The following is a 16,589-nucleotide window of genomic DNA, read 5'->3' as shown; positions in this document are numbered from 1 at the left end:
TGATCACTCTCCCTCAGGGTTTGTGGAAGTGTGTGTGACATGGATGGAGAGGACAGAAGCCAGGTGTAAGAAGCAGAGCTGTTAGTGTTAGTACATACCATTGGCCTGCAGCTACTCAGAGGGTAGGGATGCCGATGGAGGGATGCAGAAGCAGAGGTACAGAGACTAGGCTTACTCACAGAATGCATACAGAGCAACAACATACAGAGCACAAACACACCTCTACAACTCCAGAACACTTTATCTCAAGGACCTCTAAAACACGCTCTGTATATCTAATCTAATCTAATCGAATCGAATCTAACTTGTATCTAATCATCATTTTTCAGGGGTGGAAAATCGCCATTTTTAATATTATTTTTGTCACAAGAAAGTGTTTCAGATCAAATATCTTCATGGTATCCATGTTCCTGATTTAATTTATTCTTATACCACAGTGCTGTTACATTCTCGATTCTGATTGGTCAGAAGCTGTTGATTCGTTCGGCACCACAAAAAGTCTTTCAGCATAATCTAATAATCTTGTATTGTAAAACACGCTGAACTTTTCTGTAGAAAGACGTTTGTTTAAGGTGTATGTAAGGAGTCTCTGGTGTCTGCGCTTTGTCAGTGAGTCACTCACTCACTCACTCACTCACTCACTCACTCACTCACTCACTCATTTTCTACCGCTTTATCCGAACTACCTCGGGTGACGGGGAGCCTGTGCCTATCTCAGGCGTCATCGGGCATCAAGGCAGGATACACCCTGGACGGAGTGCCAATCCATCGCAGGACACACACACACACTCATTCACTCACGCAATCACACACTACGGACAATTTCCCAGAGAGGCCAATCAACCTACCATGCATGTCTTTGGACCGGGGGAGGAAACCGGAGTACCCGGAGGAAACCCCCGAGGCACGGGGAGAACATGCAAACTCCATACACACAAGGCGGCGGCGGGAATCGAACCCCAACCCTGGAGGTGTGAGGCGAACGTGCTATCCACTAAGCCACCGTGCCCCCCGTCAGTGAGTCAGTATGATTTTTTTCTGGACTTCACGAGATTTCACACTGTAATAATGCTTAAAAACATAAAACATAGTGCTTTATGTCATTAATACTACATGAATCGATCACGCTCACTCTACATCGCTCGGTCCAGTCATTAGAAACATTTCTATGTTCAGAGAAAATGCTGATCTCAAACCCATTTCTGCTCTCTGAGACGCCTCAAGCGCTTGTTCATAAGACTCTAAAATTTCAAGGTGTTCATCATCATCCACTAAAATTCAGTGTAAGATTATCAACAGAGGGAAAAACACACGTCTCACACCGAAAGCCAACCGAGTCCTGACTCATTTTAGATCAGACTCATTTAGATCAGAAAATCATTCGTTTATTTATACTGAATGAAAACGATTTCTGTTCACTGGTGTATCAGAACAAATTGCTGTGGTATAAGAGGAACGAAACAAACTGGGATGAGGTATTAAAATAAAAATCACTTCTCAAAACTGGCTAATCTGATGAAGGTGAATTAGAAGTCCTTCAGTGAAAGTGGCAGCAAACAAATCTGTGGAATTTAATTTGCAGAACATCATGGAAAAGAAGCAGGTCGGAGATAAATGACAGGTTAAATCAGAATACACAATTAAAGCATGTGAATAATTAACAAAAACATTGCCCTATCATTTATTTAGTAGGGACACACACAGTGTGGTCTGAGGCAGGAATTCCTCTCTGACCACAAGGAGGCAGCACATCTCCTAAACATGCTGAATTAACAATGTGGCCCCTACACGGTTCATTAGCAACATGAATGTGCTGTTAGTGTGAAATATCAGGCGAGGTTAGACTTGCTTGTTAGATTTACACGATGCTGAAAGAAACAACACGTGACACAACACATGGCAACGCGGACAACAGGACGAAGACAAACCAGGCAGCTGGGAATGATGTGAAAAGACACTGATTCATGAAGGGTTCAGACTGAGAGGAGTTCAGATTGATCCTATATCCATGAGGATCAGTACATTGCGGGTTTAAGTTGTAAATTAAAGAAAAGAAAAGAATAGAAAAAAATAGCATGCTTTTCTCTACTTAAGACTTATTTATAATTGAAGTCTAATGTTGGAAATGAATCTTTAACTATTAATAACACATTCAATAGTTTCCTATGCAGTTTTACGCTTTTAAACAAATAACAGAAATCTATGTGTCAAAGAAAGTCCGTAAGTCTAAGTCGTAGCTGTAGACGTGCTCTGAGAGTTTTCATTTAAAGGTGCCCTTCCACACAAAACCGTTTTTACTTTATTTACTTGTATTTTTTGATATGTGTTAGGTCCATATGTGTTTGTGTTGTGTCGTGAATGTGAAAACGAACTGTTACCTCCCCGGTCAGTTCTAGCCACTTAAAAGAAATAAGGGAAGAAATCAGGTCAGTTGGAAAAGCTGGTCAGTGTGACGTCAGAGTGACTGAGCTCATTACTATTCATGAGCTCTCCCACTTGAGACCGCGCCCCCAGAATTCGTGTAGCTCAGTGAGTTTCCTATACAGCAAGGATGGCTGAACGTCAACGGGCTTGTGAAGAAGCCGTTCTGCCGCAATTCAAGCTGATTGTAAACAAATTTCCTCTAGCCTAGGCTACGTATTGCGCCGGGTGAATGAATAGTCATGCTCTCATATCCTAGCGGTTAGCCAATCGGAGCCAAGCAGCATAGCTCATTTGAATATTCATGAGAACTGGCGCAAATCGAGCTGAGTCTTCCTGCAGGCTTTCTATACCACACTAGAATGGCTTGAAACAAGGAAACCAAGGCATTATTTCCAGAAAAAAGTTACAGAGTCCATGGTAAACTTCAGACATTTCCACAAAAGTAATGAAATACGTGTGGAAGGGCATCTTTAATTGATGGTTGTTTTGAATTGAATTTCATTTTAGCTGTAAGGACATCAGAATCATATGAAACAATGTCTCTCTGTGGAAGCCTTGAAGAGCGGTGAAGCTTTTATATTAAACCGGTTTTGTGTAAGGTAAAATCAGTGACATTACTTATCAGGGTTGTATCTCTGTGTAGATAACGCTGGTGAGAAGTGTTGAGGAGTGATGTGTTTTAGAAAAAATGGAATAGTTGAATGAATTGGTGAAATATTTCAAACTGAAATGATAAATCGCTTCGATAAAAAGGAGGAGTTTTGCTGTTATCAATACTATAGATAACTGTTATGTAGCACAATGTTAGAATTATAATATGACATGAAATTTCTTATCACCACATGTACATTACAGCACAGCGGAATTCTTTTTCTTTATATATCACAATTTTGGTGGTTGGGGTCAGAGCACAGGGGCAGCTAGGATACAATGCTAACAGAGAAGGGAGGGTTAAGAACCTTGCTCAATTACTCAACAGTGGCAGCTTGGCTGTGCTGGGGCTTGAACCCTGACCTTCAAATCAACAGCCCTTATACACTTGAGCAACCACTGGCATTTCATAATAATAATAATGATACCTATCTATCTATCTATCTATCTATCTATCTATCTATCTATCTATCTATCTATCTATCTATCTATCTATCTATCTAGTCATCCATCCATCCGTCATCCAACCATCTATCTATCTATCTATCTATCTATCTATCTATCTATCTATCTATCTATCTATCTATCTATCTATCTATCTATCTATCTGTCTGTCTAGTCATCCCTCCATCCGTCATCTATCTATCTATCTATCTATCTATCTATCTATCTATCTATCTATCTATCTATCTATCTATCTATCTATCTATCTATCTGTCTGTCTGTCTGTCTGTCTGTCTGTCTGTCTGTCTGTCTGTCTGTCCTTCGGTCTGTTCATCCACCCAATTATGTATGTATGTATGTATGTATGTATGTATGTATGTATGTATCTATCTATCTATCCGTCTGTCTGTCTGTCTGTCTGTCTGTCCTTCGGTCTGTTCATCTACCCAATTATCTATCTATCTATCTATCTATCTATCTATCTATCTATCTATCTATCTATCTATCTATCTATCTATCTATCCATCCATCCGTCATCTATCTATCTATCTATCTATCTATCTATCTATCTATCTATCTATCTATCTATCTATCTATCTATCTATCTATCTATCTATCATGTTGGACTTCCATATATGAAGCAGGCGATAGAACAGTGTTAAGTTCCCTACAGAGCCAATCATGTTAAGAGTGCAATCCCAGGCACACTATTGTTACAGGGGAAGGACATTAGGTAGTGAAACATCGGACTATTCTTTTAAGTCTATTGTGTGATGGTGAACATTAAAATTAACATTAAGAGTGTATGTTATAGCAGAAAAAAGCTCCACTCTTTCTAACTCTGCTCTGCTCTGCAGGGTATCAGTGCTGAGCTTGTGAGAGCTGTAGTAAAGCACATGGCCAGAAGGAGGCACTGCAATAGCGCAAAAAGCAGCAGATCTAGAAGAGTCAGGACAGACCAGAGGTTTTAGTAAAGAGTGTAGATTTGTCAGACGTAGACTCAAATACCCAGAATGCAGCAGCGGGCACCTCTTGGGAAGTCCTGGGAGAGAGACGAGGGCCGTTCACAGATACAGCTCTGGATTTATATCTCAAACTGTTGGATGAGATTCACATCTGTAAGAATAGAGCACTGACCCCTGAGCTGCCTGTGAGTCTGCAACAACTTGCACTAGTGCTGTAAGGAGATGTCTGATGTAGGGTCCGACGTGCACACTCACTTACATAAAAAACATTTAATCTCGAATAGGCATTCAATAATCATCATCAAATTTATCAAGTTTTGATAATGTGATTGTATTTAACCTATACTACTACTGCTAAGAGTAATAATGCTATAATAATAGTCTATGATTATTATATATAAAATATACACTAATGCCTACAATAATAAAATTATTATTAATACAAACTCAGTTAATAAGTGCAACATGAGAAAAATACATATTAATTATTATTAATTTTATTTTTTTACTATTATTATAAAATGATTATTATTATACAATAATCATTATGAACAATGTTTTTTATTACACAATGACAAGAGGCATATAATAATTCATTCATTCATTCATTCATTCATTTTCTACCGCTTATCCGAACTACCTCGGGTCACGGGGTCTCAGGTGTCATCGGGCATCAAGACAGGATACACCCTAGACAGAGTGCCAACCCATCGCAGGGCACACACACACTCTCATTCACTCACGCAATCACACACTACGGACAATTTTCCAGAGATGCCAATCAACCTACCATGCATGTCTTTGGACTGGGGGAGGAAACCGGAGTACCCGGAAGAAACCCCCGAGGCACGGGGAGAACATGCAAACTCCACACACACAAGGCGGAGGCGGGAATCGAACCCCCAACCCTGGAGGTGTGAGGCGAACGTGCTAACCACTAAGCCACCGTGCCCCCACATATAATAATAATAATAATAATAATAATAATAATAATAATAATAATAATAATAATAATAATAATAATTTGATTTCTGCAATTCATTTATTGTTTCTCCGATTTTACACGTTTTAAAATAAAGATTAAACCAACAATGTTTAACCCTCTAAAGTTATGTTAAACGCTATTAAATGTCTGAGAAACAAGTTCATTCTCTCAGACTGTTACAAAGCACTGAAACAATAAATAAACATCAAAATAAACATCATCTTACGGAAAACTTGAAAACTTAACCATATCAGTGATTGTACATTTTTTTAAAGCGGTTTATGTAGAGCGTCTGTTTTACATACAAGTCCCAACATATGCTCTTCTAACAGAAATAAGCGCGTCAGGATTAACCTGCGATCTACAGCTGTGTAAGCTGACCAATCAGAATGGAGCATTGTTTATTATGCTATTATTACGATAGAACCGATCGTCAGCATCAGCTATTAACCGATCGTCAGCATCAGCTCATGCTTATTTTATGCTAACAATTCTTTTCCGTTATTGTATTTAGCTGGATGTGATCAGTATGAAGACAGGAAGGAAGTTAACGTGAAGTGAAAGCGGACGTGAACGAAGAGGGTCACTGCCACGACGCGGCGGTGATGATGGCGGTGAAGTTCGGGCTGCTAGGACAGAGGTTGTGTGAATGAGTGTGCTGAAGATGACAAGACTACATGAAGACGCTGTCAGGGACGCTTGGATACGAGCGATGTGCATAAGAGGAAATGACTGAGTCACAATGTTTTACCCACAAACCGACCAACCCCCCACCCCACACCCACTTCCCGAGAGACAGAGGACAGTGGAGGACAAAACCACACACAGAGGATTATCTATCAATCACAATGAACATATACTCATCAGAGATTTAGATAAAAACAATCTGATTTATAACACAGTAATCTGCCAATCTCTGGAAAGCTTCAATCTGTGCAGATGGATTCAAGCTTATATAAAATACTGTACACGTTTATGAGCTCTTGGATTTTAAAGTAATAGTTCAGCCAAAAATGTCATTTATTAAATTCCCTTTATTTTCTTTTACTATATGCAATCTTATCAGGAGTGCTAAGCATACTGATACTACAGACTTCTTCTGCTGCTTCGGAACTAATCAGGAGCGCTAACATTGCTAAGATGAAAATTCTAGAAGGAAAGGAGACAAACTAGGGAGCCAGCAGGTCAAAGTTCACCCCAATAAAGTGAACAATGACAGCTGAGTGAATGTGCTTTGATGCTTTGCAGTTTTTAGGTGTCTCACATATCAAGATGGTTAGGAAGTCATAAACGCTAAATTATAAACGCTATCGCTATACCACGAATATTGGCACCTTGTTATTGACAGAGACATTACAAACATGTGACGATAAACTGGAGGCCATCGTTTTCATTTACTCGATTAGCTTAATGGTTTTAGCACAAATCGAAACAAAAAAAAAACAGTTTGGATCTGTGACATGTCGAAAGTGATGATGAGAGAATTTGTGCTGCATATGTTTCATTTTTGACTGAACGATCGCTTTAAACTGAACGTTTTTAATTCTGATGGTGATTACAGTGATAAGGATATTACACAGATATACAGTCTTTATAAGTGTGTGTGTGTGTGTGAGTGTGTGTGTGTGTGTGTATGTGTATGTTCTTACCATAATAACAGACACGCCGGCGTTGGTGTTGCCCTCTTTCTGTGCGGAGGTAAAGTGTTTCCTGAGCTTCCCTGTCACCTCCATCTTCATGTTGTTGTCCACAGCTGTCTTGTCCTGATATACATTTACATAAACACACAAGCTCATGTTTAATGTCTCATCTGTAGAGAGAAATAATGAGCCATGAGAGACACAGACACACACACACAGACACACACACACACACACACGCGCACACACACACACAAGCACACACACACACACACACACACACACACACACACACACACACACACACACACACACACACACACACACACACTCACCGTGACCCAGGGGTGACACAGAATATCTTCTGCTGTGTACCTCATCTGAGAGTTCACCCGAAGCATCTGGCCAATCAGCTCCTGCCGTGTGAGTCATATGACAAACACAGACACAAAATATTAACATTCAGCACTGTGTAATAAACTGTGTAATATACACCATATTAGTATAAACTGTCTCTAATACACACCATCTCTAATAAACTGCATCTAATAAACCTCGACGACAAACACTGCATATAAGAAACACCACCTCTAATATACACCATGTCTAATAAACATGATCTCTAATAAACACTACTAAACAAACACTACTAAACAATCTAATAAACATAACTGCATCTAAAAACACTGCACATGTCTATTAAACACTGTCTCAAATAAACACTGTCTATAATAAACACCACGTCTAATAAACACAATCTCTAATAAACACAGTCTCTAATAAGCACCATGTCTAATAAACACCATCGATAATAGACACTGTCTCCAATAAACACCATGTCTAAAACACCATGAATAATAAACACCATCTCATATAAACCTAATGTCTAATAATCTCACCTAATGATCTCAAATAAACACTCTGAACAAACACTACAAAACAATCTAATAAACATTAAACTGCATCTAAAACTGCATCTAAAACACTGCACATGTCTATTAAACACTGTCTATAATAAACACTGTCTCTAATAAACACTACTAAACAAACAATACTAAACAATCTAATAAACATAACTAATAAACACTAAAAACTAATAAACCACCAAAAACACTGCACATGCCTATTAAACACTGTCTATAATAAACACTGTCTCTAATAAACACTACTAAACAAACACTACTAAACATTCTAATAAACTAATAAACACTAAAAACTAATAAACCATCAAAAACACTGCACATGCCTGTTAAACACTGTCTCTAATAAACACCATGTCTAATAAACACTGTCTTTAATAAACACAATCTCACCATGTGTAATAAACATCATTTCAAACAAACACAATCCATTTTTGCCACATTAACACTTTTCTTTCATCCCTTTTTGCCCTTTTTATATTCCTTTTCAATATTTTTCAATTTTCACATCAACCCTCAAAATACCATCCCTTAAAACACCAACAGACACACACAGACCACACCAAACAACTTCAACTGATTGAAATCAGAAAGACAAAGTCTTTGGGCTGAAGCATTAGCATTAGCTTTTGAGATCATGGAGAGGAGTGAGGATATTGTACATGAATGAGAGGAAGCGGAGGAGTGTGTGTGGGAAAAGAGGGAAGGAAGCAGTAAATTGTGTGTGTCTGTGTGTAGGGGGCTGTGTGGGGGAGTATTGTACAGTTGGGGAGTTGTCAGTATTGTACAGCACAGCTGTACATCAGTATTGTATACATCTGTATTGTACAGCACAGCTGTACATCTGAATTGTATACATCTGTATTGTACAGCACATCTGTACATCTGTATTGTATACATCTGTATTGTACAGCACAGCTGTACATCTGAATTGTATACATCTGTATTGTACAGCACATCTGTACATCTGTATTGTATACATCTGTATTGTACAGCACATCTGTACATCTGTATTTTAGAGCACATCAGTACTTCTGTATTGTACATATCTGTACATCTGTATTGTATACATCTGTACATCTGTATTGTACAGCACATCTGTACATCTGTATTGTACACATCTGTACATCTGTATTGTATACATCTGTACATCTGTATTGTACAGCACATCTGTACATCTGTATTGTACACATCTGTACATCTGTATTGTATACATCTGTACATCTGTATTGTACAGCACGTCTGTACATCTGTATTGTATACATCTGTATTGTACAGCACATCTGTACATCTGTATTTTAGAGCACATCTGTACTTCTGTATTTTACACATCTGTACATCTGTATTGTATACATCTGTATTGTACACATCTGTACATCTGTATTGTATACATCTGTATTGTACAGCATATCTGTACATCAGTATTGTATACATCTGTATTGTACAGCACATCTGTACATCTGTATTGTATACATCTGTATTGTACAGCACAACTGTGCATCTGTATTGTATACATCTGTATTGTACAGCACATCTGTGCATCTGTATTTTAGAGCACATCTGTACATCTGTATTGTACAGCACATCTGTACATCTGTATTGTATACATCTGTATTGTACAGCACATCTGGGCATCTGTATTTTGGAGCACATCTGTACATCTGTATTGTACAGTACATCTGTACGTCTGTATTGTATACATCTGTATTGTACAGCACATCTGTACATCTGTATTGTATATATCTGTATTGTACAGCACATCTGTACATCTGTATTGTACAACACATCTGTACATCTGTGTTATACAGCACATTTTTACATCTGTATTGCACAGTACATCTGTACGTCTGTATTGTATACATCTGTATTGTACAGCACATCTGCACATCTGTATTGTATACATCTGTATTGTACAGCACATCTGTACATCTGTATTGTATACATCTGTATTGTACAGCACATCTGTACATCTGTATTGTACAGCACATCTGTACATCTGTATTATAAACTTCTTTACGTCTGTGTTATACGGCACATCTAAACAACTGTATTATACAGCACATCTTTACGTCTGTATTATTTAGCAAATCTGTATGTCTGTATTGTACACATCTGTGCATCAGTATTGTACACATCTGTGCATCTGTATTGTACACATCTGTGCATATGTACTGTAAATCACATCTATATTAAACTAGGAAATACAAACACATTCCTGTCTAAATAAAATGATTTAAATTGTCTATATAAAAATGATTTAGAGGAACAAAGTAGAACTGATGAAGTCTCCTGCACTCACCTTGGCCAAGTCAGTGATGTTGTCCCAGTACGGAGAGGGGAAGTCCAAGTGGCCCTGCAGGATCTGATCAAACAGTTCTTCCTGCACATTATTCTCACTGTGCAACACACACACACACACATACAGACACAGAGTACAGAGCACAATACTATGAACAGGACAATGACGTTACATAACAGCCACTGTAATCACTGACATGTCCTTGTAATGAGACACATGTCCAGATGTGCTAATGAAGCTCCTCAGATGAACCTTTCCAAGGTTCTAACTCAAATATAGTTGAGTCAATTCAATTAGCTGATGACTGAAATCTTGCACCATTAATAATATAAGAGAAGACAAACCTTTTACTTTACCTAGTGCTATACAACATGCTTTCATTTTGCTCCATCTGTAAATCTGTGGACTTCACCATTCTTTCTTTCACCAGATTAATATTTTATTTTGTGTGTGTGTGTGTGTACTGTACCTCCGGAAAGGTGGGAAGCCACACAGCAGGATGTAGGTAATCACACCTGCTGCCCAGATGTCCACCTTTAAACCATAACTACAAGAGCCAGACCAAAACAGGAGCATGAGTCAAAGTCAATGTGAAAATTTCACCACTTCTCAGCAGAGACGGAATATACTGATACTAAACTATACAAAGACTGCCCTTTATCACTCATTAACGCTGTATTCTGTATAAACACATCTAGAAACCACAATTTGTATAAATCGTGCAAAAGTGTATTATCTAAATAGCTGAACAGATGGCTCTCGACTTTTATTTCAACTAAAAGAAAAAAGTGACGAACCCTAATTCTGCTATAATCTCTGGGGCGACGTAAGTGGGAGTCCCACACACGGTGTACAGTGGACCTTCCACCACCGTCGCCAAGCCAAAGTCCCCCAGCTTCAGAGATTTGGTGCCATCCGAATACTCACACACCTGTGTGACACACACACACACACACGCACACACACAAGCACAAGAATTAAACAGTCCATTTTTGATCCATTTAAAGTCCTAATAAAATCATAACTGGGTTTTCAGATCTTTTTCTGAATGTCTAAATACCTAGACACTACAATATATAACAAATTTTTTTTTTTTTATAATTTAGCTTCTTTTTTCTTTTAGAAATAGTGAGAAAAAAAAAAAAAAAAAAAAAATATATATATATATATATAGGTTTTATATTTGGCAAGTTGATCACTAGACTAATCTAACACTTTGGTAAAAACCTGGAAAAGCTTCACGGGAAGAAGCCAACATTTAGACAATGATGTCATTTCTTTATGCAGTTATTGCCAGCAAGGGTTATGCAACCAAATATTAAGTATTATTTACTTGATCTGTTCCTATATTTTTTTTTAAATCTGGTGGTCCGATACTAAGATATCTAGTAAATCTGTTCACAGCATGAAACACAAGCTGAAACCTAAACTCTCGTCTCATGTCCGTCTTTTCTTATCGAAACCAACTGTTTTTGTGTAAAGCACAAACACGTGAACAAGTCTTACTGTTCTCGACAGTTTCAGATAGGAATCTTATCATTAGAAATTCCAGATACTTTTCTTTAATTCCCGATACAGAAATTTGGAGCAGCTCGTTTGTCGTGTCGGTGCATTAGACCAACAGTGTGTGATTTACCAGCAGGTTTTCGGGTTTGATGTCTCGGTGGACGATGTTCATCCCATGCAGGTATTTAAGAGCAGCGGCAAGGTTGTACACCATGGTGCTTGCGTCTTTCTCTGTGTACTTCGTCGAGGACGTGATGGCGTCAAACAGGTCTCCGTCCTGCCGAGAGAAGATCAGCTAATTGTCTATTCCAAACATGCCAATCTCGTCGTTGTATACTGTCGTGATGCTGAATGCTCGTGTGTTAGTGGCAAAGCACAAGTTTATATTAATTAATTAATTAATTTATTTATACGGGGGGCACGGTGGCTTAGTGGTTAGCACGTTCGCCTCACACCTCCAGGGTTGGGGGTTCGATTCCCGCCTCCACCTTGTGTGTGGAGTTTGCATGTTCTCCCCGTGCCTCGGGGGTTTCCTCCGGGTACTCCGGTTTCCTCCCCCGGTCCAAAGACATGCATGGTAGGTCGATTGGCATCTCTGGAAAATTGTCCGTAGTGTGTGATTGCGTGAGTGAATGAGATTGTGTGTGTGCCCTGCGATGGGTTGGCACTCCGTCCAGGGTGTATCCTGCCTTGATGCCCGATGACGCCTGAGATAGGCACAGGCTCCCCGTGACCCAAGGTAGTTCGGATAAGCGGTAGAAAGTGAGTGAGTGAGTGAGAATTAATTTATACAATAACATTTCGATTAGATATAAAAGATATTTAACAGTAAGGGAACGACTGTTTATAGCTGCCATGAGAACAGACGTTTCTGCAAATGTTCTGATGTAATCCGTCACCACTGGCTCAGTGTAAATGTACAAATTATAACGTATACTGTATATTTCTGTAATGTCTGTGCTAAAACTGCTATACAAAAAAAATGAATGGAATTAAATTAAACATTAAATGTAACTATAAATGGATAAAAAACAGTATAGTCTTATGTTAGTGTTAGTATAATGTTTTTAATAAAGAAAAAATCCTGTTTTATAAAAGGAAATAAACATTTGTAGGAATTAAATCAACTTCAGATGTGTTTTTTTCATCAGTGTGCACGAGGATAAATGTACCGTACCTTGACTAGCTCCATGACGAGATACAGCTCAGACGGCGTGTCTACTTCCTCCATCAGCATTATGATGTTGGGGTGTTTGACCCGCCTCAGTACAGCCACCTCGCTCTCAATCAGGTGCTCCTGAGTGCACACGACTCACATCAATCAAGTCAAACCTTTAACAATACTCCTGACAGCCTGGAGAAACTGACAATGTCCATCTTTTCCATGTCCATCTTTAAGCCAAACCTATTTTGTAGTCTGTGACTACAGTGTAACCATTTAACAGGACACCTCTGGTTATTTTCCCATGAGGACTTTGTGCGAACAACCTTTTTAATCAAGATAACGTCCTACATACAGTATGCTGTATCTCCGTCATTGATCATTTGAAGGCTTCGGCACAGCGGAGTTGGTGATGAATCTATAATGAACCCAGATGTGAGATGATGACGAGCTCCTGTTTAAACAACTCCAAACTGACTGTATATGACTGTATGACTGTATATGACATTAGCTCTAATCCCATTCTCTGGTGTCACCCAAATGAGGATGGGTTCTCTTTTGTGTCTGGGTTCTCTCAAGCCTTCAATTCCATTCAATTCAATTCAATTCACCTTTATTTGTATAGCTAGTTTAACAAAGCAGCTTTACAGAACATATGAAATATAGTAAAAAAGTTCAAGAATAAATACTAGACTTATATTTAAATTTGTTGGAATTCATCCCTAATGAACAAGCCTGAGGTGACTGAGGCAACTGTGGTGAGGAAAAACCAGACGGTTTCTTCCTCATTCCATCTGGGGGATTGGGGTCAGTGGTGGCTTAAGTACAAGAAACCGTCTGGCTCTGGGTTGGCAGTTAGAAGCAGGGGCACCACTAGCAATTTTGGGAAAATTAAAGAAAATGAAGCGTGTGTGTGCCTTGCGATGGGTTGGCACTCCGTCCAGGGTGTATCCTGCTTTAATGCCCAATGACGCCTGAGATACATTTTACATTTACGGCATTTAGCAGACACCCTTATCCAGAGTGACTTACAACTGAGCAACTGAGGGTTAAGGGCCTTGCTCAGGGGCCCAGCAGTGGCAGCTTGGTGGACTCAGGGTTCGAACCCATGACCTTCCGATCAGCAGCCCAACACCTTAACCACTGAGCTACCACATCCCCACATTGCCGTGACCCCGTGACCCCGTGACCCGGGGTAGTTTGGATAAGCGGTAGAAAATGAGTGAGTGAGAGTGAAAGAAAATGAGACTACCACACCCTATTCGCACCAAACATACAAGCCAGCCTAGTTTTTGTCTATAATTTAATAATACTGACCTATAACTTTTGCTATTGCTTTTGACCAATAAGTACCAGTATTTAGTTTGCTGGAAATGCAGAAACAAGCTTTAATTTTGTTTTATTTGTAACTCCTCGGTAGATACATTTATAATTTCTATTACATTATAACTAGTACTGTTACTACCAATTAAAATTATCTCTGAGGGCCCCAAAAGGGCGTGGGCCCTTAGAATCGTCCTAACTTTTCCCCTCTTAGTGGCGCCCCTGGTTGGAAGATTAGGGTTCAAGACCCCAGCATTGCTAAACTGCCACTGTTGGGCCCTTGAACAAGGCCCTTAACATTCACTGCATCATGGTGCTCTAACCCCAGTCTCCAAGGTGGGGATATGAGAAGAAAGAATTTCACTATGCTGTAATGTATATGTGACAAATCTTTAAATTCAAATAAACCTACATAAACATTTGATGTTCTGTAAAGCTGCTTTGAGACAATGTGCATTGTTAAAAGTGCCACACAAATAGAATTGAATTATTCAGATTAACAGATAGATTATTAGTGATTGTCCCAAATTGATTGAGGAAGTGGATACAAATGGAGATTGTCATTGAAACAATGCAATACAGAAACCAAGACTAGATATAAAACTAGATCAGAGTTCCAGAGTCTCAGCATCTTATTGCCAACCCTTTGTTGTTTGTACTGTATGGGTTGCCATGTGTACCACAGTCTTGCTCATAGTCTTAAATGTCTTGCTTGTATTTTATGTTTCCTTGTTTTTTCAGTTTTAGTTCACTTCATACATAAATAATCTGCACTGTTACAAAATAAACCAAGGATGTGGAAAGCTTGAGACTTACTTTACCACGACATTTATTCTTATCAATGATCTTTAAGGCAAACTCCTTTCCAGTTGACCTGAGAACAAACCGAAAGAAACATCAGTCATATTAACATATTAATGATCATTATTTATTAGCACGTTCGCCTCAAACCTCCAGTGAGTGAGTGAGTGAGAACATGATCACCTACCGTTCAACACATTCCTTTACCACTGCGAAATTCCCATCGCCGATAACTTTTCCCACTTTGTACTTCTCCACGATGGCCGAGGCTGTAGGATTCCTGTTTCCATTAACTGCAGAAGAAACAGCCAACACTTTAGTTTATGTCAGGATCAGGATGTCTATTAAACTCTTTTTCCCAGAGGCCAGAAAATGGAGTTTCCTCCTGTTTTTGATGTGTCCATGATGCTCACTAAAAGTCAATGTCATGTCTCACTCCACAGTGGTGGTTAATATAAAACTCATATGAAAGTAGCCAATCAGGACTTTAAGAATTTGAAGCATTTCAGAAGTATTTCTGTTTTTATCTAGTCTTCTTGGGTGAAATATTCATAGAAAAGTTCTAAAAAAAAAAAAAAAAACGGTTCGAAGAGATTTGGTTGTGATTTTTAGGGGGATGTGGTAGCCTGGTTGAAAAGGTGTTGGACTACTGATCAAAAGGGGATGAGTCACTGCTGGGCCCCTGAGCAAGGCCCTTAACCCGTGATTGCTCAGATGTATATAAAAAAAGTCACTCTGGATAAGGATGTCTGGAAATGGTTAATATTAATTAAGAAATGGTTCGTTATTAACCAGAGCTGTCAACATTAGCTTAGTTTTTGACCTGCTCTTGTTGCCCCCTGATGGTTTTTTGTTTATTGTGTGTGTATGTGTTCATGTATTTGTCTGATGTTTGTTTGATTGCTGGCGTCTTGTGTTTCTAATGTACATCATAGCTAATACTTAGTACTTTTATTAAATGTATTGTAGCTTTATTGTTATTTCAATATGTACTTTTATTTATCTTTTATCTTTTTAGGGTGACTATTACCATCTGTCTAGGGACTACAGGTGAAAAATAGCCATGTGGCTAACTTTGGCATATTGACAGAAATGTTTATTAAAAATAACTTAGATCATCTGCTGGCACGGTGGCTTAGTGGTTAGCTAGTTCGCCTCACACCTCCAGGGTTGGGGGTTCGATTCCCGCCTCCGCCTTGTGTGTGTGGAGTTTGCATGTTCTCCCTGTGCCTCGGGGCTTTCCTCCGGGTACTTCGGTTTCCTCCCCTGGTCCAAAGACATGCATGGTAGGTTGATTGGCATCTCTGGAAAATTGTCCGTAGTGTGTGATTGCATGAGTGAATGAGAGTGTGTGTGTGCCCTGCGATGGGTTGGCACTCCATCCAGGGTGTATCCTGCCTTGATGCCCGATGACGCCTGAGATAGGCACAGGCTCCCCGTGACCCGAGGTAGTTCAGATAAGCGGTAGA

The 16,589-nt window shown here is 39.1% G+C and overlaps 1 protein-coding gene across 14 annotated transcripts in view; it reads right to left on the bottom strand.

The window, feature by feature from the left end:
* Positions 1-16,589, bottom strand: part of dclk2a (doublecortin-like kinase 2a) — a 65,724-nt gene that overhangs the window by 5,101 nt on the left and 44,034 nt on the right. For 13 of the 14 annotated variants that reach the window (XM_060873135.1, XM_060873134.1, XM_060873139.1 and 10 more), the window contains 9 exons: positions 15,308-15,413; positions 15,136-15,193; positions 13,012-13,131; positions 11,965-12,111; positions 11,126-11,259; positions 10,798-10,875; positions 10,329-10,425; positions 7,445-7,525; positions 7,119-7,232 (listed from right to left, as the gene is read on the bottom strand). In XM_060873135.1, the coding sequence (XP_060729118.1) occupies positions 7,119-7,232; positions 7,445-7,525; positions 10,329-10,425; positions 10,798-10,875; positions 11,126-11,259; positions 11,965-12,111; positions 13,012-13,131; positions 15,136-15,193; positions 15,308-15,413 (935 nt within the window). Of the gene's footprint in view, positions 1-4,527; positions 4,616-7,118; positions 7,233-7,444; positions 7,526-10,328; positions 10,426-10,797; positions 10,876-11,125; positions 11,260-11,964; positions 12,112-13,011; positions 13,132-15,135; positions 15,194-15,307; positions 15,414-16,589 lie in introns of all 14 variants that reach the window. The other variant, XR_009648652.1, reaches the window with a different exon arrangement.

Source organism: Tachysurus vachellii, chromosome 6 (assembly GCF_030014155.1).
Source record: "Tachysurus vachellii isolate PV-2020 chromosome 6, HZAU_Pvac_v1, whole genome shotgun sequence".
NCBI classification, from domain to species: Eukaryota; Metazoa; Chordata; class Actinopteri; order Siluriformes; family Bagridae; genus Tachysurus; species Tachysurus vachellii.
Note: the sequence above shows the minus strand (reverse complement) of the source record. Positions and strands in the feature narration are given on the sequence as shown.